At 36.7% G+C, this 22,791-nt stretch overlaps 1 protein-coding gene across 3 annotated transcripts in view; it reads left to right on the top strand.

The window, feature by feature from the left end:
- Positions 1-22,791, top strand: part of VWA3B (von Willebrand factor A domain containing 3B) — a 68,750-nt gene that overhangs the window by 29,681 nt on the left and 16,278 nt on the right. For all 3 annotated transcript variants that reach the window (XM_040655369.2, XM_004938476.5, XM_004938475.5), the window contains exons 12-22: positions 844-982; positions 2,332-2,463; positions 5,245-5,343; positions 7,096-7,278; positions 8,297-8,424; positions 9,950-10,122; positions 11,077-11,241; positions 12,348-12,387; positions 12,482-12,638; positions 17,895-18,013; positions 20,960-21,010. In XM_040655369.2, the coding sequence (XP_040511303.1) occupies positions 844-982; positions 2,332-2,463; positions 5,245-5,343; positions 7,096-7,278; positions 8,297-8,424; positions 9,950-10,122; positions 11,077-11,241; positions 12,348-12,387; positions 12,482-12,638; positions 17,895-18,013; positions 20,960-21,010 (1,386 nt within the window). The remainder of the gene's footprint in view (positions 1-843; positions 983-2,331; positions 2,464-5,244; positions 5,344-7,095; positions 7,279-8,296; positions 8,425-9,949; positions 10,123-11,076; positions 11,242-12,347; positions 12,388-12,481; positions 12,639-17,894; positions 18,014-20,959; positions 21,011-22,791) is intronic.

Below are 22,791 nucleotides of genomic sequence, written 5' to 3'. Positions count from 1 at the left end.
AATGGTTCATTTCATTGTTAAAAAGTCTTGGTAGACTTCATCAAACACTTTGGGGAAATGACTAATGGTATAATACCCATCAGTAACGAATGTAATAGGTTCCTTTAAGTTTCTGTGGTACCATTTTTTTAAACCTCTGTGGGAGATGAGCAGTATTTTTCCCAGGGCCATTATATTCCATCTGCTAAAATGCCTGTGTTTCGGAGTAGTCAAGTAGCTTATGACTCTCAAGGGAAATTAGATTTGGACCTGTTGCAGCCATTTCTGAGGAAATACTCTTGTATACAACCGCATGCTTGCACGCATTTAACTGGCAGGCGTGCTTAAATCCTGTTTAAAATGTAAAATGAAGTCTGTGTTTAAGACCCCAGGTCAACAAGGCATTGAAGCATCTGTGTTACATTAAGACTCTTTAAAGTGGTCAAGTTCTTTGTAGAATAGGTTCTCAAGTGGTTTTCTGAAAAGGGAGGCGTATTAGCCTCCAAAGCATTTAAATGATTTCTTGAGTTCAGGCTGGAGAAGTTACAGGGGCAATAGTTATAAATACTTTCTCATGGGATTTGCTAACTCAAACTACTGAGTAATTGACATTATAAAGTTGTTTTTTTTTTTTTTGTCTGTTGTGTGTTCTGTTTGTCCCCAAATTCCTACTGAAATTAGAAAACAAATTTGTCTTGTGTTATTACATAGCAGCAGGTTATTGGCACATCAGAGTCAATATATTCTCATGAAAAGGACTGGTAACAGTGCATAGGGAACAGGAAGAGAAAGTACAGCGGTGATAATACGCAGTTCTCCCAATATCTTACGTACCACATTTTGTTGTTTTTCTTCCTTGCTCAGGATTAAGTGGCTTCAACAAGGAAGCAGAGGTCTCTTTGGCAATGTGTTTGAAGATGATATCTATATTCTTATTGATACATCCCAGTCTATGAAGGACAAGCTGCCACTGGTGAAGGAGAAAATATTTCAGCTCATACAGGTTTGATGAAGTGATCATTCTGAAAACTGAGGAGCCCTTTAGTGTAGGCTGACCTTTTCTGGATGGTTGCTACCCTATTTTGCATTTTTGTTGTTTTGAAATTGGTATTCAAAAAATATTTTTAATTTCTATTTCTTTTATTCTTTTTCTTGTCCATCTGTACAAATGTTGGAAAGAAATCTGGAGGAAAATATGAAAAATTTCTCTCCAAAACAATAATAATATTAAAAAAAAAAAAAAAAAGAACAATGTAATGGAAGACCTTCTGGAATTTTCATTTTCATTTTTAAGCAGTGTCTTCCAGTTCCACTGGCATGTTGTGATTTGTGGTATGTATATCCTACTTTGAAAATAGAGACCACAGAGCATTTTGAGCTTGCTTGAATCTTACACAGTCATTCAGAATTTTGCAAATTGACTTGCAAGGTGCAGCAATACCTTAGAAGCAGTGTGTACTGAACAGTGTGGGATGTTTTAGAAATCCACAGTGATGTCACTTGAGTTAACATTAATAGTTGAGAGTAGCTGCTAAAACATGATCGAGTCTTTTAGATCTGAAAGAGGTAACTGATAAAAATTAAAATTTTAAAATTAAAATTAAAATTTAAAATTTAAAATAAAAATTCTATCAATCTAACACTGATAGCAATCATTAGTAGAGCTAGAAAAGTTAGAACTGTAACACAGAAATTTTGAGCTAAGCGTAAGTAACAGGATGTAGTATGATGCAGTCCTCTAGGCAGATCAACCTAGAAAGTGATGAGATACTGTGCCAGAAGGTTTCACAGAAACTGTACAGAAATGGTGATAAAAAAGAGTCAAAGATCCCAGGCTCAGGAATTTTGTACTAGCTTGCACAGCCTTCACTCCTTATAACTTCTGTCCAGAAGCAGCTTCAGCAAATTCTTAATTCTCTTTTGCTGTCCTCATTCCCTTTGCCGGCCTCTGCATTTGATTCTTGTTCTCCTCCTCAAAATGATGTCTTGTTTTGATTCTGATCTCATTTTCCTTTGTTAAGCTTCATAATATTTTCCTTATACCAATGTTCTAACCTATTTTCCTTGCTCTCTCTTTCCCTCTTAGGCATTTGCTGTTCAAATAGTTGAGAAATCTGAGTAAATGTAGACTTAAACATAGAAGTTCAAGTTATCTTCATAATTGCAGGCAGAAATCATCTATTGTCTGTCTGTCTCTTTGTGTCTATATGCCACAACTAAGTATTATCATTGTTCATTGTAATGATATAGTCAGCTATCTATGAGTTAAAAGAAGTCTTGCTGGTCATTATTTCAAGATATAAATATTCTTTCTTTCAACACTGAGTAAAATTTAGATTTTGTCTCTTGCAGGAACAATTGAGACACAAAAAGAGATTTAATTTTGTGAAATTTAGTTCCCAAGCAGTGGCATGGCAAGAGAAACTTGCTGAAGTTAATGAGGAGAATTTGCAAGATGCTTGGCTTTGGATAAAAGGGCTTGAGGTAACATGGAAGCTAATTACCATTCAGCATGTTTGTACAAAGTTATATTTGTGTCTTCTGTATGGTTGGGGTAATTTTGGATTCACAAGATATTTTACACGAATAAGCTGAGAATATACAGGCGATAAATAGGCTTTAGTAGATCTGAATACAAGCTGTTATCTGTCAGGTATTATCTCTAAACAGTGGGCTTGTTTTTAAGATTGTATTAATTCTGCTTACAGCCTGCTACATTGAATAGCCACAACACCAGCCAATTTGATTTCTTCACGAATGATGACAGTGCTCAGATCCTGGTTCTAAACCTGTCACTCCTGCTGCAGGCAAGCTGCCTCTATGAGGGCTGGAGCTGATGGACTCATAGCTCAGAGCTGATACAGGAAACTGTATGGCTGCCAGCTGTGCTCGTGAGCTGCAGGAGCACGTCTAGTCCCTTTTAGTGCAAAGACAGACAGCTGACTGTGAGCTGCAGAGGAACACGAGAGCACGGAAATTCAGACCAAACATCTCTCTATCTGCCCAATACTCTTTTTCTGACACTGGCCAAAAGCTGAGGAATTTTCCCTGAAACGCAGTTGAAATGCTTGTAGTCAGCCCCAGTCAGGCACCAGGTTGATTGCATCTGTCAGCAGCACCAGGACCACTTAGTGTGTCAAATGTTGACAGCAATGTTTCCAGCAGAGGACTGAGAATCAGTCAGGTATAAGTACAGATATACCCATTGTTAAGTGTTCTAACACACAGCACTCATGTTTACATAATACATAGCCCTTCCTCAGACTTAATTGTGGAGTTCCTGAGGATGAGGAAACTGAGGAAGCTACATAATAACTCTGAGACTGCAAAGCAAGGTAAAAATAAAGTTTTATTCTCAGAAAGTGTGAGTAGACAAATGTATGGAGAAGAGAAAGTACTGGTGTGGCCTCTCTGTGTAGTTGCTGAATACTTATAGCTAAGCTTAGTAAACTTAATCATACTGCCTACCTTCAGACTTAAAAGGTTGGCTCTGTTGAAGCCGAATACCACAGCACTGCATCGTGCAGGTTTCATAAGACTTTGAACTAGTGTAATTTGATATCATCTTTTATATGCATTTGGGAATGGCCTTTTCCACTACTGCTGGCCAAATTTGTGAATTGTTGATTATAAATTTCGTTTTAAGTGTTCAGATCTAGATATCTGAAAAGCACAGGGAATGACATACAAGAACAGTCTATGTTTTTCAGGGGGAATGACATCTGCTGCTGACCTTTCAGTCTGTAAGCAATGCAATCTTTAAAGAGATCAGAAAGCAGGGAAGTTCTGACAGGGAAGTTGAAATGAACAGAATACCACTCTGAAATATTAACCAGAGCTGATCCTTTAATCTTGTTTTATACAGTTTGGTCCCAGGATGTTGAATGCAGAAGCTGAGCTATAAACAGGAAGTAACTGTTAAACTTAAAAACTTAAAAATCCCTTTGGAATTAATAATATTTAAAATGTGGAGGGTATTTATAAACACAATTGAAGCACATCAACTTTTTAAAAACACTAATATAGATGGTGTGCATTTGTAACAGTAGTTACTAAGAAACCTAACAGCTTTTATCATAAGATACATAGTCTTTTCTTTCATATCATCAGCATCACCGTTCTTTCCCATGATATAGCAGAAGTAGTTGTGTTGCACATCAGTTCTAAGCCATCTACCATTTTTAAAAATGGCCAGGATGGGCAATTTGCACATAATTACAGATGCTGTGTGTCTTGAATTTTATAATGCTTGCTAAAATATTGGGAATATTAGGTATATTTAACATAAAGATAATGGTTCAGACTAAGTATTTCATGTGGGTAGGTACTGTTACGATTTTTCTATGGATTAGTAAACAGGATGATAAAGCATCTGAGCTGTCATGTCACCTGGGACATATATTCTCATGTAGACATAGAATAACCTCCCAGAATGCACCTCCTATTTCATTTTATCTGCTTTACCTTCTCTGCCCATTCTAGTAAAACTGTTTGCTGGAGGGATGAACTGGAAGTAATTTTAACACAATTAATAGGACTGAAGAAATAATTTTACCTCTCAACGTAATTTTACATGCATGATATTAGTGATTTATATTTATCTTCTGTAATGCATTAAATATGTTGATCCTGCATCACTTCTCACACCACTACAGTCCTCGCTGCTCTGCATCAAGACTGATGCTCAGTGTTATGCTAGCATAAAACTCCCTTTAAGGGATTTTGCTTTAAAAGAATAAGACCACGACTCGATGAAACACTTTTCCACACTGGCAAAAACTTGATTTTCCCTTAAATTTAGAAAGGTTGTGCACTCAGTGTTTGAAAAATAGAAATCTGAAGATATGAGTTGTAGTTTTTCGGTTCCTTTAAGCTGTGAAATGCATTTCAGTAAATGTAGAGTTGCATTTTCTCTAAAAAGAAAAAAGAGATCATGAATTCTGCATAAGAGAATGACAGAAATTACTCAAACATAAACATTTTAGGTATCTCATTATTGCTTTACCTATATTTTTAGTTATTACTTTTCCTTCTACAGCTCACGTTGCTGTTGCTCAGCATTTTATATTTTTGCATAATTACAATTTGGTACCAATTTATGCTATGTTGACACTTACTTTGATAAGTAAGTACCTTCACCATTTTACTGCTAATTTCTGTTCCAGAATACCCTTTGAATCGATATGCTGTCATCATGAATTTAAGAAAAGAGAGAAAGAACTGGTAGCATTAATAACCTCTTCTTTGTTTCTTTTTGTTTGTTAGGTTGGAAGTTCCACAAATACACTCAGAGCTCTCCAGATCGCTCTTGCTGATACTGACACTCAGGCTATTTATCTCTTGACTGATGGGAGACCTGATCAGGTATTTCTGAAATGAGAAAACAGAAAATGCAGTGGTGTGGTGCTACACTGGTCGTGTCAGAAGAGTGAAGCAAACTGTATGAGATGAATGTTGCACCTGCAGAGCAGAGTCTCTTGGAGGTTGTCATAATATTTCAAAATTGTGTTTGAGATACATGCTGCTTGTGAAGGGCTTTGGTTAGAGCTCTCCTCCCAAGGTCCAGTCTTCGATGCATGGTAACGTAGACCTTTCTAACTAGTTGGTATAAGGACCTGGTATTTGATTAAACATGAAGGTTGGATCTTAACATCTGAACTAAGGATTTGTATTAAAACTTGTGTAGGGCAGAACTCTCAAGAATCAATAATAATAATAATAATCATCATCATCATCATCATCATGTTGGTCCCATGATATGCTTGGAATTAAATATTAGAACTGCTCAGCATGCAGAAAGCGTCATTTCAAAAATACTTTCTTTACTAATGAAAATCTACCTTTGCTTAAATAGCAGATACGAAGCAAAACCCTGACTTAATTTAAACAACTGGGCTGCAAGGCATATAAAATTAATTACTGAAGCATATTGCAGAAATAATACCTTGATGATCTTTAAGGTGTTTTCTGACCTGAGCAATTCTATGATTCAATTCTTTGTTTGCGTTTCTTCTTGTTCTGCTTTTCTTGATAAAAGGAAGATGGCCCAGAAGGAAAGGCTTCCAAGTGATTTGAATATCAAAACATAAACTTGATTTAAATTAGCAGATGAGAGACTTCAACTTACATCTTTAATTTTAGGTTCAATTTTTGATATTTTCTACAGGCAGGTTGTTTGTTATTGGCTGTCACGCATTAAAACTTACCAATTTGTAACTGAAAAATATCTGCATTGTTTGGCACTTCTGCAAGCTAGGAGCATATATTCATATTTTATTTGTGAGTAATTAGGCTTAACGTACACCTGGACTCCGCATTAAATATTTTTCTGAAGACAGTAATTAATTAATACTTTTTTAACCAATTTAATAGCGGATTTCTGACATACTTTTTTAGAGGGAAAGTGCAAAATGACCTAGATTGCTTTCATTATTAAGGTTCAGCAAACAAATATATTGGAAAGCTCATGAAAAAGCCAAATATATCAAGATTTATGACAGTGTTTGAAGAGCCATAATATTATCAGAAGCTAGAGAATGAGTCAATAATTTCTTTCTTGAAGGATCTGGTGATCCTTCAACATGGTCTATGCATGATCTTATACTTTCCCACATAATTTTTATATGTTTATTGGAAGAAGAATGCAAGCTTTCCTTATTTCTCCACTTCTGTTTTTTTTTTTTCTTTTTTTCTTTTTTTTCTGGTATTGAATCAACTTGTCATTGAAATAAAGCAGCTTAATCAAAATATCAGCCGTTTTTATTCAGTGATATATAGATAGTGATTCTAAACACCAAAGTAGTAGCTTGATTTCCTTTGCTTTAATCATTTACTTTAGGACTTAAAAAATGAAGTGTACTGATTATAATTTAATTCTAATTTGATTAGAGTATCCTGTGCCCTAACACATTGTCAGTGTTTCCATTTCAGTTTTAAATTAGCTTATTTCATAAAATTATGAAATAGTCAATTCATGCAAAATGCGTATTTTTAACCATCTATGCTTATCAGTGTCTAAGCAACAGTATGGCTGATTAAATTTATACAAATTCTCCTTATTATGTTAAATTCACTTTTAGATGCCATCTGTTTCATATGTTTTTGTTTGTTTTTCAGCCCACTCAAACAATTTTGGCTCAAGTCCAGCTTCATCCTAAAACTCCCATTCATACTGTATCCTTCAACTGTGATGATACAGAAGCTAATAAATTTTTGCATGAACTCTCTACTGGAACAGGAGGACGGTTTCATTATTACAACGTTTATTCAACTGATCTTGGTTCTGCAACGTCTAGTGATGTGAGTAGTTAAAATGTTTGATTCTTCATAGAATCATAGAATGTCCTGAGTTGAAAAGGACCATAATGATCATCAAGTTTCAACCCCCCCGCTATGTGCAGGGTCACCAACCACCAGACCAGGCTGCCCAGAGCCACATCCAGCCTGGCCTTGAATGCCTCCAGGGATGGGGCATCCACAGCCTCCTTGGGCAACCAGGCGTTCCATTGCGTCACCACCCTCTGTGTGAAAAACTTCCTCCTAATATCCAACCTAAACCTCCCCTGTCTCAGTTTAAAACCATTCCCCCTTGTCCTATCTCTATCCACCCTTGTAAACAGCCATTCCCCCTCCTATTTACATGCTCCCTTCAAGTGCTGGAAGGCCACAATGAGGTCTCCCTGGAGCCTTCTCTTCTCCAAGCTAAACAAGGCCAGTTCCCTCAACCTTTCCTCATAGAAGAGGTGCTCCAGCCCTCTGATCATCGTAGTGGCCCTCCTAAAAAAATAAAGCCTACAGCACCCCCTATTCCCAGGAGGTGTCCCATCCAAGTACTGACCAGGCCTGACCCTGCTTAGCTTCTGAAATCAGACAAGATTGAGCATTACCAGGGTGGGATGGCTGCAAGCTTCTTCATGCTGTTGAAGGAACCACAGGACACATACTGCAATTCCATAACAATACCCCAGGACAAAACAAAGGCAAAAAAAACCCAAACACATAGGCCAAATTAAGCCCTGTCTCAAAAATAAGTTTCTGTTTAAAATGAAACTATGCTTTCTGTCATCCAAGTAAATGAGAGATTGCAGAGTTGAGTTTTGCTGAAAGTTTGTTCTACAATAGCCACTGGGGAGAGACCTATAATGAGTAATGGGTTGAAACTTAATGATCACTGTGATCCTTTTCAACCCAGGCCATTCTATGATTCTATGATTATTCAAAATTATTATTATCAAAGATTGCATAGTTTCAGTTCAGTTCAGTAATGAAACCTGTTGGGGAGTAATTGTAATAAAACATTTGATTTTCTCTTTGACAGAGTGAAGATATACGTCTGTTAAAACAAGAGATTGAACAGGGAGAAAAAGACCTAGAGAAAGTGAAGACTTTTCATGCTGAATGTCTGATGATGGACTGTTACAAAGAAGAAAATGATACAGAGAATAAGTATGTCTTCATACTGCCATTACACTAACAGGAGATAGGAACCATCTGCTCAGTTTCTCCTTTGTCAGTGTCTTATGTAACCTCTGATACTGTCCTCTTTAAAGAAAAAGATTGTGTGTATATATATATGTATATTTAAGAAACAATTGCACTAATGGAAAAGAAAAAATTGGAAAAATATACTAATATTGTGATTCCTGAAATGGTAATAAAATAGTATGTAGTTTCAAATTATAGGATCATAGATCATTCTGAGTTGGAAAGTACCCTTAAAGATCCTTGAGTCCAACTTGAATAGAGTATGGAATAACTGAAAGAGTGGAATGGAATAATTGATACAAAGAGATCAAAATATTTTACTGTTTCTGGTAAAGATGTTCCCTCCAACCTAGGGAATTAATAGAAATTATTGTCCATGGGTAGGGTTGACTTGGTGCTTTATGACTAGAATGTCACTCACTGGAATACACTAACTGAAACAGAAATTACTTACAAATGTATTTGTTTAAAAGAGAGTTTTGTTGGCAATTGCGATGGATAAAATTCAGCTTACTTTGTCATGTGCTTGATCTTATATAGTATTTCTGTATGTTTGTGCCATATTTATCTCTGCTTTTTATCAAGAGATAAGGAATCTTCTCCTTAAGAATAGTTTGCTGTTCAGCATCAGTTGAAGAACTTGTTGAAAGTCTTATGGTACCAAGAATGACAGTTCAAACAGAGGTCCTTCTACAGGAGAGTGGAGTCAGACTCCTGAGCTGCTGCAGCAAAGTTTTCCGCGTGGCTGATTATGCTGATTTCCATCTGCGGAGCAAAGACAGACTTGGATTCAAACATGAAGTTAATTATAGTCTCTATAGGAAAGCAGCATTAATAAAAAGGAGGGAAGAGCTTGCCTGGTGCCTCATTCATCTGTGCAGTAACAGTATAAAGACAAGAAGTGTGTAATCAGATTTTTAAGATAGGAATCTGTTAAATACAGTATGCTAAAATAATGTTATTAAAAGTTAAGTAAAATAAATCCAAAGTGGGATGTCCTGGTTAATGATTTAATATGTATAGAAGGTAAGGCAGGCTCTCAGTATGAAAATGTAGATATTTCAGAATTTCTGTACTTCACATTTTAGTACTGCTGGGATGTTGTGTGTGTATTTATACACGTATATACATATGTATACATGTCAGTTACTGTCATTACTGGTAGTAAGTCTGGTCTTTCCCCCCAAATTTGAAGTGGCTATTACAGAACACTCTGACCGTATTAAAACTGTGCATGAGGGTAAAGGTAACAAAGATCTTTTGAATAGACTCAAGAACAACTTTTAAATAGTTCAGAAAACTAACAATAGTTTAACCTTTGAGCTCCCTTTTGAAATGCAACTAGGATAACAGAAAAAATAGCTTGCACTGTTGGAAACATCTGGAATGTGTATTTATACTTTTTGAAGTCTTCAACTTAGTGTTTTATGAATCAGTGATGTCATACGCTTGAAGTTATTTACCACTTATTTCTTCTTTTTGTCAGTAATTGGAAGCCAACACACACTTTGTCTTCAGTAACTGAACATGTGGAAAACCTTTGCAACAGACTGTCCAGTGCTTCACAAGAGCCAGCACTGGGTCCACGTCGGTGTACAGGATATGCCTGGCAAGCCAATGGTGAGAGTCCTGTCCGAAGGAAGAAAGCCTTATTTGCAGGTATGACTGAAGTGAACTGCAGTTTTTGTTAGAATTAATTCACTAATTTGGAAATATTCTGTTTATAATAGAAGAAACTATCCCTTGTTGGAGAAACAGTTGAAGCCTTTGATGAAGCCTTAAATAGTCATCCTTCTGAAATTCTAGCTAACTTTTCATAATTTTTGCTTTTCACTCATAGCATCATAGAATCACAGAATGATATGGGTTGGAAGGGACCTCACAGCCCAGCCATCCCCAACCCCTGCCATGGGCAGGGCTGCCCCCCACCAGCTTGGGCTGCCCAGGGCCCCATCCAACCTGGCCTTGAGCGCCTCCAGGGATGGGGCACCACAGCTTCTCTGGGCAGCTGTGCCAGCGCCTCACCACCCTCTGAGTGAAGAATTTCCTCCTAATACCTAATCAAATCTCCCTTCTTTTAGATTAAGCCATTCCCCCTTGTCCTATCGCTATTGGACTTCCCTCCTAAATTCCTTTTAAGTACTTACTTAACTCAGACAAATGTCTATTTATGTTTCATCGTATTCTCTGCAATGAAAGATTAAACAACGTTGACAGAACATTTCGAAGTCTCTGTAAGAAGTTCTTTAATGTATTAAACCCTTAATTCTTTTCATACCAAGTAAACACTTTGCTGGTGAGAATAAGGAGCTGGTCGATGTTTCACTAATTAACAATATTACTTGCAGTAATGTTTCTCCTTACTACACTTGTAACACTGTTTCACTTTGATGTATTCTTTGTAAACCAGTCTGAATTAGGTTTTCCTGGTTGATGTGAAGAAAGAATTAATCCTTGGGAAAATACAAACTAGCACTGAAGTAATGTTGTATTTGAGGTTTTACGTAGTTCTTTAAAAATTGGGACTGGATGCCAAGAAGGAACTCAAAAATCCCCAGCATGTATTTGACAAACAAGCTTGCTGTTTCTTTCTTTCCCTTTCAACACCTGCAGAGCAAACGAAGACGAGTCTGCTGCGAATCCTGAGCCATGGAGTGAAATCAAGGGAAAAAAGCCCAGAGGAAAGAGGATCTCCTGAAAAAAAGATTTCTTCTGTCAAAAACAGTGTGAAGTGCACAACTGTTTTGAAAGACAGGCTTACTCAACAGGAAGCTCTGGGTAGGGCAGCTGATAACATTTCTCCTGATATGTTTGGAATGAATAGTGCCTCTTTTGAGGAAACACTGTGTATACCCACCACAGCTCAACAGAGATGCAGAAAGCTGGACGCACAAGAGGATATTGTAACAAGGTCCTTACAATTGCAGCCACACTCCTGCCAATGCCAAAGCAGGTTTACAGCAGCTTAGTTATGTCCACAGTATGTGTCAGCTGTAATGGCACCGTGTGTTAGATTGCTGAAAGGAGATCACAGTGACTTCTTATCAATGGGGTAAATAGTTCTTGAGGGTCTCTTGTCATGGCACATTAATATATTGTTGTGATACAGTAATTCTTAGTTTTGTACTATATTTGGGGCTAGAACATCCAGTGGTGACAGTTTGGTACCAATGTAAAAGGAGTTTGAGCTTGTGTTAATACATTTGGGCAAAAAGCATGTCTCTGGGAACGGTGATTATATAGCAAAAGTACTTCCAATCAGGCTTGTGTATATATCCAGATAGTTTTCATTTCTCTCGGAGATTCACAGAGCTCTGAACTTTATGATAGATCTTGTAAGTTGTTCTAAAACTTCACCTATAATACTTAAAGATATTTGACTTTTTACATTTTTACACTGTCTTATTTTCAGTCTTATTTTTAGTACTTCGGATACACGGACAGATTTTCATAGCAGTATATATGAAATCATCTTTTCCTGGTTGTCTCTTTAGTGATAATACTTTGTACTACATCTTGAACTGCGGGATAGACTTTAACATCAGTCTTTCTTTTGAGTTACAGGAAATAAATAAATACAAAATTCCAAGTCTTCTTTTAAAATTAAATTATTCCCCATCTACTTTATAGGATTTCTCATTAATTAATTAAGATATATGAGACATAGAGTAACACTGTTACTATTGATCAAGTACCAAGAAACAGAGGAAATATTATTTTCATTGATTAATTTAGCAACTGAAATAGATGTTACTGTGTAGTCCTTGTGACACTATGAGTAGGCTCAAATAAATAAATTAGATTATTCCTCAGTTAGCATGTGGATGTATGCTTTTGTGTACTCAAATACTGTAACATAATGCAATGTAAATGTTTTGTTTCAGATGGGAACATGCAGAAAACAGTGAAAAGGACATCTAAAAGGTATGTGTTTGTATATGTAGTCACATCACAAAATTTGTAGTTTATATTTTTCTCCATAGAATTCAAACTTCATCTTATAGTCTCTTGTTTCTAGTTCTCTAGATATCTCTTCAGCTCTTTGGTTGAAGACTCATGGCCTAGTTGCTAGGCGGCTCACCATCATGGATGCCTTAGCTCCTACAGCTGTCCCTCATGGCACTAAGTACATCCCAGTTCTGGACAAGCATGTACTTTCAAAAGTATTTGATGAGGTAAGGCTTTTATGTTGTTTCAAAGCAAAAATAAACCCTGGTACTGCTTTTAAAAGGATTTTTTTTTTTTACTCCCCTAAATTTCATTTCATTCATTCATTGCGTTGTCTAGTGTTCCTTGTAGATAGCTGAAGTGCACTAAATGTTTAGTGTAATGTTCATTCATCTACCAGGAAGAACAAAAAACTTAATAGTATTTCATGCAGACTGTACTCTTAACTTTTAGAGCTATGTATTTTTCTTTCACAGTTACCAGTTGATGGCAGTGTGCAGCCATCAGGTGCTCAGCAATTTCTTGAAGGTCACAGTCACTTCTCATTCGTATTAATTCACTGGAGTACTGTATTTTAGGGCCATAAAGTCATTTGGAATAATGTGCAGGTACACAAAACCTACAAATGTGGGTTTGTGCATTTCCTTGTTTTACAAGTCTACTCTAAAGGTCCTTTTAAAAAGAATTGGAATTCAGTAATTAAAATCTAATTTTGGTAGATGTATAGAATTATGAGATTCTAGAGGTGCAAAATTCCTGATGAGTCATGTATTGCAAAAATGTAGTTGCCATTCCCTCTAAGGGAAATCCATTTTGTGTCAAGTTTCTCTAAATCAATTCTTATGAATGCTATGTTAGTCCTATGAACACATCACAGCTCATTTTAAGTAATGAAAAAAGCTACTTTTTAAGCAATACTCAAAGAAAGAGCTGAACAGCACTTATGTAAATAATTATGATACACAAGGTGTATTGGAACAGGATGTGATATACAGGTAAGGGAAATATTTACAAGGTGTATACATATGTACAGTTTAAAATTGTCGTATTTGTTTTTTGAATTCAGGTATGTGTTTTATAACAGCATGTGGATTGTGGAAGCAAAACCAGATCCTCGATTTCAGTAAAACTAAGTCAAACTCAATCTCTCTAAGGAGTTATTTTGAAGTGTAAGGGTTTTTTTTTTTTGTATACAATTAAGAAGGTGGACTTTGTATTGGAAACACTCAAAAATATGCCCTTTCCCATTTTGAATGGAAAATAGCTGTTTTTTCAAAAAAATCAGATATTCAGTGGTTAAAAACTGTACAAAATAATCTCCTGTAACTGAAATGCCAAACAAAAAGCAGTATGACTTTCATATAACTTTCATGACTGATCTCTGAGCAGTCACATCTTTCTCCATTTTCTTCTGAATACAGCTACTAAGTAGGGTTCTTTCTTCCACCTTTCTAAATGAAGACTCATTTGAATACTTCCCTAATAATCTTGAGCTGCATTTGAACTGCTATTTGCAAAACTAGTCTTTGTGAATAATGGTCTTTGAAATTATTTCAAAACTGTGATTCATCAAGGACTATGCTACAGGTATTTTATATAATGGCATTTCATGTGAGTTTATACTAGACTAATTTAGCAGTTCGGTTTGCAATACTACAGGCTTGGGGCAGAGTGGCTGGAAGACTGTGTGGAGGAAATGGACCGGGGGGTGTTGGTTGATGCTTGGCTGAACATGAGCTAGCAGTGTGCCCAGGTGGCCAAGAAGGCCAATGGCATCCTGGCTTAATCAGAAATAGTGCTCCCAGCAGGAGCAGGGAAGTGATTGCCCCCCTGTGCTCAGCCCTGGTGAGGCAGCACCTTGAGTACTGCGTTCAGTTTTGGGTTCCTCACTACAAGAAAGACTATGAAGCCCTGGGTCGTGTCTGGAGAAGGGCAAGAAGCTGTGAGGGATCCGGAGCACGAAGTCTTATGGGGAGCAGCTGAGGGAACTGGGATTGTTCAGTCTGGAAAAGAGGAGGCTCAGGGGAGACCTTATCGCTCTCTACAACAACCTGAAGGGAGGTTGTGGTGAGGTGAAGGTCAACTTCTTCTCCCACATAACTAGCGATAGGGCTAGAGGGAATGGCCTCAAATTGAGCCAATAGAGGTTCCAGTTGGATATTAGGAAATATTTCTTTTCCAAAAGAGTGGTCAGGTATTGGAACAGGCTGCCCAGGGAAGAGGTAGAGTCACCATCTCTGGAGGTGTTCAATAAATGTTTAGATGTTGTACCGAGGGACATGGTTTAGTGGGGAAATACTGGTGATAGGTGGATGGTTGGACTGGATGATCTTTGAGCTCTTTTCCAACCTTGGTGATTCTATGATTCTATGGTTCAGGGTTGAATTAATTTCAGTGTTCTTAGGATCAACAGCTGCTGTAAGGCATCTAGATAGTTAAATACAAACTTTCTTCGGGAATAGAAACTCAAAATAATTTTTGACAGCTTTTTTTTTTTATTTTTTTTTTAAATACTGACAATCCCCAGTAATTGTATACAAATACTGTTTCTTTGACAGTGTAAAATTTTTGTTCTGTATGAGGACACATGGATATTTCTGGATCTGAAGCAGGACACAGGAATTTAAAAAAAAAAAAAACAAATTGAGGTTGCAAATAAGGTGGAACCAGTAGAACCTGTGAGCCATGGAACCCTTTCTTCTTGAAGACACATGCCAGCATGTCAAAGAAAAGCAAAAAACGGGTTCTGAGATTAATCAAAGAGCTTGAACAGGAGACATTGATAGATGTATTAAGAATCACAGACTGGTTTAGGAAGGGACTTCTGGAGGTCATCTATGCCAGTCCAAGAATTATCTCGGTTATCCCAGTTGGAAAACTTCACCGAGGATAAGTGTATGGACAATTTTGCATTCATCCTTCTGAGATCTTAGTGTTTCTGGTGTGGAATGCAGACATTTTTGACTGCTTTTCTGGGGAGAATATAGTCGTTAATCTCAGCCTTTCTAGCAGTGATGATGGACTACCTGTGAGCAGTTTTCTCACCTTGGGGATGAAGAAAGTATAATGGTTTCCATGACAACAGTTCATTAACAAGAGGCTAACCCTTTTTTTCAATTGTATGTGACCTCTCAGTGTCACCTGAAATTTTCAGGGATCGAGCGTTAAAGTATCTATTGAATTCATATCCAGAAAAAAATAAACCTGTTTGAGACTTATCTAAATTACATTATGGTAGTTCTGGAGTAAACCTACTCTACAGAACCATCTGTGTTTCTGTTGCAGACTGTGACATCCTCAGTACAGCTTTTCAAGTCATGAATTTTTGACTCAGTGCTTTAACCAGAATAGTCATGTTCAAATTCAGCCAGAACAAGAAATCTTATCAGTATAAAATGAGATATATTTTTCTAGAGTTACTGTGCTTTGGTTTTGTCTTTAGAATTTCAGATTTTCTGTTCTGAAATGAAAGCTGTTCTGAAACAAGTGACTTCTTTTGATGTGAAAGTACTTAATTTAGAAAATGACAAAACATTTTGGCACTAAAAAAGCCTCCTTGTCTTTTTTTTTTTCAGCTGAATCTGTCAAATTTCAGTTGACTTTGTGAACAGTTTCCATTCATTGAAAATACGCCTAATATTTCAAATTTACTGTTTGCTAAGAACACACTCTGTTCACTCTGTTCCAGTTTTATTCTTTAATATTATAAGAATCTGTTTATATTTGTCTGTCCTCCACAATCTATTTGGAGCTTTTTCCAAAACGTCTTAAATATGTAAATAAGTAATGCTTTTTGTACTTGAAGTAGTTCTGGGGATATGTAAGGGAATGGGACAGAGGGCTTCTGCATGGTGAATCCCTGCTGAACTTTTGTAGACTTGGTTGGAGTAACATAACAAACAACCATGACAATATAAGGCTGGTTCTTTCACTTCCTTGCCTTCCATCTTTCGAACTTCACCTGGAAATGACAGGTAGCCCAACTGCATAGCTCACAGTTGTGAGCAGAGATTTGACTCATCTGTCTACTTCACTGGAATGTTTGCATTGATCTTAGCTTCTAAGTGATTTTAAAATTAATCCAATATGTGGAGCTTTGATGTGGGCTGGCAGTGAAATGATAGAGATTTATAAATCAGCCATCTTCTGGAAAAGAGATTTGCAGCTCAACAACCAGCTGCAAATAGGGAATGGAAGTCACACTTGCTGGAAAAAATGGTTCTTCAGAAGTTATTTGGAGTCCAGCTAGGTTGTAATGATTCAAACATGCACATATGCACACAAAAGCACTGAAAAGTGCTTTTTGTTATTGCTTAAAGCAGTCTTGCTATTGCTTTATTTTCTGATTGCTTGCCTTGTCCCTCCAAACAGTGGTTTTATTTCTACTTAACTTTAACCTCATCCATCTTTTTGACATTACATCCTCATCTCAGACAGGCACTTGGAGAAGCTTACCATTCAGCCACGTGTACTGGGGATGTGTGTACAGTTTTGGGGAGAGCAGCACTCTCTGTCTTCTCTATTTCCTTGTATTTTTTCTCTTTAAAATAATCATCATAACACTGGTAAATAAATGCTTTCCTTATTGGAACTGCTGAGCAATTAAAAAGGCTGTAGGACGATGGGACTTTGAACTGAGAGATGGGAAGGCATCTTTCTTCCTTTCTATCAACCTTTTCCACCCTTTTCTCTGTCTTTTTAAGATGTACTAAAGTAGTGAATTTGCCTCGTGAGGATGATATGCTGTGAGCTTTGAGAGAGATGGAGGTTCCTGGTTCTGACCAAGCTCATTTGCTTCCTAAGACTTACGATGGTCAATTAAGACCAGAAACTTGTCTTAATGGTCAATTAAGACCATTATTAAGAGTGATATCCACCTTGTCCTCTTTTTGGTGATCAGTGATCATTGTAGCCAAAAATCTCTCTCTCTGGCTTTGATTTTTTAATTCCTTAGAAAATACAGTCCTCCAGGATAAGAGTATTAAATACACTTAAACGGGTATTATATAGACTATTGTATATGTCTGCTAGAATTTGATGCTGGTTAGTATAAGAGAGTGTTTTTTTAAAGCAGTACAATCTGAAATGTGCTCATAATATAGACGTGCTTGTTTCCCTTTCGTTATTAGAGTGAGTTTTTTAAGAGTACTGATTTAGCTAGAATTTACTATTAGTAATTGTGATTTGCCTTGTTCTGCAATAATCAATTTGCAACTTCTGTGTGAAAGGATTGTATCATTTCACAATGTGTTATTAATGGTCTGAAAATATGTTAATACAAGCATTTCTTCCTGATGTTCAGTCACTGTTCCTTTGGAGTGCTCAGAGCTTTCTTTCTGCAGCCTTTCCATGTTCCTTCTGTCCGTTCTGATCCTTGTACTAGATCCTTGGATCCTTGGATCCTAGACTTGTGGGCGCTCTGTTGTTCTGATGGAGGAAAAGTTGAATGATAAATGATGTCTTTTTCTTTTACTGTACCATAGATACTATCGTTGGCCCATTTGAGCAATGACAAGAAGCGGATCACGCTAATTAATCCTCAGGCGGTGAATCTTGATGCCTATAAAGAGAAGTTGGAACAAGCAATTAAATCCTATGAAAGGCAAGTCTACTCATAAGAAGTGTATCCTATTTGCAGTCTACAATCAATTTTTTCTTATGTAGTCGATACTTGCACACACATTGTTTGCTTGATGCCGGTAATTTCACACATTGACAAACTTTAATCAACTACTAACATGTAAGAGAAATGTTTATTTTCTTTAGGCAAAATGAAGAAAATTTAAAAAACCACAGTAGGTAATAGACAGAGAGATAATAAATAACATATTGTTCATATGATATTTGTTTCATGACTAAAATAATTTTTTTAACTTCTGGGAATAAACCTGAAAGCAGTTTTTCCAGGAGAGGCACTCCACCCCTTTAAAACCACAGTGTTGGCAAGACTTTGACCTGAAATTAAGCTTCTTAATATGTAGATGGATAGTGGTCTTCTTTTTGCTGCCAGCTGCCTAGCACCTGGCTATGCTTGCAAAAGTATAACTGAGGCACATATGAGATCACAGAACCATAGAACGGTTTGACTGGAAGGAGCTTTAATGACCATCCAGTTCCTGCCCACAGTAGGAAGGTTGGGACATCTTCCACTAGACCTGGTTGCACAAAAGCCCCTTCCATCCTGACCTTGAGTGCCTCCAGGGGTGAGACATCCACAGCTTCTCTGGGCAGCTGTGCCAGTGCCTCACAATCCTCATCATGAAGAATGTATATCTAATAGCTAATCTAAATTGCCTCATCTCAAGTGCAGGACCTTGCAGTTGGCCTTGCTGAACTGTAAATGTCATGTATTGAAATGTGGTTATTTAATGACAGGTATCATTTCACAACATACAATAAAGTAGGAAGCTTTGACTGGAATTGTTTTAATAAATGAGATGTCTTCTTAGGCTTTATTCTAATAATGTTTACTGATCTTATTCTTTTATATATAAAAAAAAACTTTGATGTCAAGTGTTTAGTAATTAGTAATTTAGTAATTTAGTAATCAGTAATTTAGTAAATTAGTAATTTAATTAAACTCTGTTGAGTTCTTCTGCAAAGCTTTAAGTTTGTCTTTTCTCTGTAGCTCTATGATCATGCCAGTTCCTTTTTAAGTATGTAATACCCCTGTTTTTCATTTGCCCTTCTGGTTGCTAAATGTATATGGTTTTTTGCAGTAAAAGTGGAGAATTATGATTCGTAGATGCTTCTTGCTATGTCTAATATTAATGGCATTCAGTGCAGAAAAATCTGTTGCTCTGTTACAGAGACAATGCTGTTATTATCAGGCTGATGAATGCAGAGAAGTTGGGATTTGACACTCACTTTGACAGGAGGGTGGGCAAGTGGTATATTTTTGACAACAACTTCTCAAGAATTTTCAAATTTTCACTGCTGTTCTCTGCTATGGAATATTTAATATTTATTGACTTCATTTTTGAAGGAAAGAATACATGTTTTCTGATTAAATGCGGATCATCTTTTCCTGAGGAACATTTTCACAGTGCTGTCCCTTGTCTCCCTCAAGTCTGGTGATTGAACGTACAGTTAACGTGTTTACCCTTGGAGCTCAGTGAATCAGATGTATTTACAATAAAAGATCATTTACAGTATAAAAAAGACTTATTGTTTCTGATACAGTACATGTGGAACAGCAACACAGACAAACTCACTTTTCTGTAAATTCAACACTACTTTTTCAGTAATTGATTATAAAAAGGCTGCAGTTCAGCTTTGTGAATAGTGACTAGTCACAAATTTATTCTGACACCTACAGTTGAGACAGTATGTCAGGGCAAGCAGGTTTCAAGAACAGAAGCAGGCATGACAATATCTTTCCCATACATAGATTGACCTTAGCTTCAATTTAAGAAGTAGAAAAGTGGCGAGGGCAGATTTTTCATGTTCTGACAAAGGGAATATCCAGTACTGAAGATGAAACAGGCTGGGAGCTTCAAAACATGCGTGGTCTTTTATAGCCAGAGGCTTTTATAAATGAAGTGGTTATGAGTGTGCACATTTAGAAGCATGAAATAGTCAGTGGAGCATGCTGAGACTGCAGATTGTGAAGAGCTAAGTGATTTGCATTCTAAAAGTGCTTGGGTTTGGCTTCTAGTAGATACAATTAGCCAACAAGAAATTCGTATTCATAATTTGTGCTAATGGCCTTTTTCACATGGAACAGTAAAACTAGCAAGTTTTTTAAAGGTCTAATGACTGTTATCTGATTTTTTTTTTTTTCTAACAATGACTCTGTTCTTTTATTCCCAAAGGGAGTTTGTTTTTCTGTAATTACAGCAATTAGGATCATTGGTAGAGCTTCATTTCTGTAGTGTAAAATGAAGTAATTGAGTGATGACTGAATTGTTTCAGCTGTTAATAAAGAAAACTGTGAGCTAGATGGTCTAATAAGAGCTTATGATTTATGTCTAAAAAGCAAAAGCAGAAGGTTTAGTGGTGCTTTTAAACTCCATTGCTTTGGGATAATCACTTCTGTTTGTCGGTCAGTAATTTTTCTGTAGCCAGAATTTAATGAAGTAGAAACGTCAATGGCCCAACTAAGGGTTTATCTTATCAGAAAAAAAAAAAAACCCAAAAAAAACCAATTAGCATTGCTCTCTATGTGTCTGTAGACTACAGTTTTCTTAAACTGTTTAATTGGAAGAATTTAACCAGCATTTAATCAGTTCTATAATTTGATTTGGCTTGCTGGCTCTGAATAGAACCATCCATACAAAATCCTGGCAGGAAGCAATAGTGTTTGCCACTAATCCTTCCATGAGTCTGAAACAGTCACATTGCTACTTGATGGAGTATGCTGTTTTCCCATCTCTTTCAGTTGATAATTTCATAGCTGAGTGCTAAGTATACAATTTGACGATACAGTGCTCTTGGAATACAAATCATGCAGATAATTTAAGTAACTGTATTTGCTTGCTGTTTTCACACCATCAGATGCACAAAGAACTGCATTCCCTCAAAAAAATTGCTTTGCTTTCTTTAATAGGCGCCTAAATCTACTTATCTGGAGGGCACTATCTCAGGAGGAAAGAGACAAGTAAGCTGTTACCCTTTGGTTTTCTAACTTACCTCTGAAAGGCTGATCATAAACATTTGACACTGTTTTATCTTCAGATGTTTCATGCCTGTACCTTAGTTTCAAGAATGTATTTGTGATGTGTAGTGCTATTAATTTCTGCATCACCTTCTTGCAGCACTGGTTGTTTTTAAAGGAAATGACTTGCATTCCTTTTGAACTGGTTGATTCTTAATCAGTGTGGAGTGGCAGGGCCTTGGGCACCATGTTAGATCTTCTCTCATCCTGTAAGCAGCACCTCAGTGGCTGGTTTGTAAGTTACATTTTTAGTTACTACCCTTACAGAAGCGGTCCATTGTGGTATATTCACAGTGAAAATTTGTAGTACGGTAACTGGCTTGTATATTAATTTAGAAAACCAAAGACTGTGAAAACGGTACTGACATCAGTGCAGGTAGCATCTGTTTACTTCAGGAAATAAAGTGAAAATCAAATAATGAAAATGGAATGGGTGGGAAATATTCCAGGCAGAAAAATGGGGATAAACAACAGAAAGCTTTTAAGAATACTTGAGCTCATGAACAAAAACACACAGTTCTGTCGTCAACAAGGAGAACTCTTCTTCCTAAAAAAAACCAGTCTGGTGCAGAGAGGAAATGAAGCCTAATAAACAAAACAGCATAAAAGCTAAAAGAGGGAATAGTTGTTTGTTAATTCAAACAGTGTATAGTTGACAAGGTGGTGCCAGGAGTATTTCAATGTGGGTAAGGTTTGACCAATCACTTATATAAGGAAATAAAGGAACCTAGCAATTGTAGAGTCTGTTGCTAGAGCAGTATAGTAAGTTTGTTAATGTTGGTGCATTACAGTTGAAATACTTGATCTATTTCTCTTCTAGATTTGTTATTTAAATGATCGTGTTTATGTATGATAAAAGCATGACAAAATCCTTCCAAAATCCTTAGGAAACTGTGGGGAGAGGATAATAAGGTGTACTAACTTGGTCAAAGGAGTCCTCAAAGAATTGGTTGTGGAGCTCCCTTGTTCACTCACAGTTGCTGAAAGGTTATCACGTGCTACCAGAGAAATTTGTATTTACTGGTGAAGTAATAATGTGATTGTACACAAAATATTTGAGAAATTCAGTTCAGGAGATCCAATAATTTAAGTAGACGTGGATTCTAGACAAATAAAGGATTCCGTTAGTAGAGACAAAATCTAAGTAAGTACACCAGCCAGTATAATTTCATTACAAATCATTTTTTAGAGGAGCAGAGATATGAACAATGAGAAGGAGTAGGGCAATGCAGTAGGCATCACCAAAATTGTATGTGTTGATAAGACAGATGCATAAATACATCTAGATTTCACATTTTAAATGATGGTAAAGCTGTAGAGAAAAGCCAGAATATTGACACTAATGACTTGAAAACTGTAAAGAAGTATCTCACTTCCAATTGCATATTTAAAGAATTCTACCTGTGCTGGGTTTTGGAAGTTTAGTTTGTTTGTTTATCAACAGAATGACTGTATCTTCTTCAGATTTTCATGTATAGGTACTTTGAGTGTGCAGGTTCAATGTGGCTCTTTAGTGTAGCGGACAACAATGTTACCTGAGGCCTGGATGGAAGAAAACTTCTGGTTGTTGAGTAAAAACTGAGCAGAGCAGGATGGAGAGGAACAAGCAGCAGAAGATTCTCTCTCTTTTGATGTCATCAGTCAAGGCTGATGTGACAAGTCAGGACTTAAATAGGGGTCTGGTGCCATTTTAGACTATCTAAGTCCTACTTTGTCCTAGCTGC

Source organism: Gallus gallus, chromosome 1 (assembly GCF_016699485.2).
Source record: "Gallus gallus isolate bGalGal1 chromosome 1, bGalGal1.mat.broiler.GRCg7b, whole genome shotgun sequence".
NCBI classification, from domain to species: Eukaryota; Metazoa; Chordata; class Aves; order Galliformes; family Phasianidae; genus Gallus; species Gallus gallus.
This window is presented reverse-complemented; position numbering and strand designations above follow the sequence as displayed.